The 726-nt window shown below is 51.5% G+C and overlaps 1 protein-coding gene across 1 annotated transcript in view; it reads right to left on the bottom strand.

The window, feature by feature from the left end:
• Positions 1-726, bottom strand: part of LOC102764725 (E3 ubiquitin-protein ligase TRIM68) — a 12,168-nt gene that overhangs the window by 4,922 nt on the left and 6,520 nt on the right. Inside the window, exon 5 of the mRNA XM_006762359.2 lies at positions 135-235. Coding sequence (XP_006762422.1) covers positions 135-235 — 101 coding nt within the window. The remainder of the gene's footprint in view (positions 1-134; positions 236-726) is intronic.

Raw genomic sequence — 726 nt, forward strand, 5'->3', positions numbered from 1 at the left:
TAAATACAGCCAGGGGTTTCTCAGTGATGCGTGGGAGTGGGGCTAGTTGAGGCATCCAGAGGACACTGAATGGTTTTATTTTTCTGGGCGGGCCCCTCCCACTGCCCATCACAACCTCCCACCAGCACTATTACCTGCATACGTCTTCAGGATCTCTCTCAGGCCCGGCACCCGACAATCTGTCTTCAGTTCCAGGGAGACTGGTTCTGGCCGCTGGAAGCTCCAAGACTTGCTCCTAATAAAGGAGGGGTAAGCCTTGGGTCAAGGAGCCATAGCTCGGCCACATGGACCTTCCCGTAGTACAGGGAAGAGGGGTTGGCAGGGAGGTGCCATTCCCCGGCATCAACAAGCAAAGCTGTGATGCTTATTCGACTGAGAGGAAGGTTTGTGGCACAGACAGAACATTCACCTGATATGGGGAGAGGAACAGGTGTGCCACACTCAGAGCTTAGAGACTAATGGACACGTCTGTAGTTTTTCACTCCTTGAAAGATCTAGCTGACACCACATATTTTATAACTTTTCTGAGATTCTTATTGGTAACACTTGAAATGAATCTGATTAAATACAAAGAAAAAAGAAAGGTGAATAAAGCTGCTTTGGCCAATGCGAGGAAAGAGGGAGAGGATTCTGGAGCAGCCCCTGGTTCTCTACTGCATGGGTCCCTGTTCCTTCCCCATTTCTGGACACTACCCCCCACCCCGCCCCCCCGGGTCTGCCAGGGGC

The sequence above is a fragment of the Myotis davidii genome, unplaced genomic scaffold (genome assembly GCF_000327345.1).
Source record: "Myotis davidii unplaced genomic scaffold, ASM32734v1 scaffold58, whole genome shotgun sequence".
NCBI lineage: Eukaryota > Metazoa > Chordata > Mammalia > Chiroptera > Vespertilionidae > Myotis > Myotis davidii.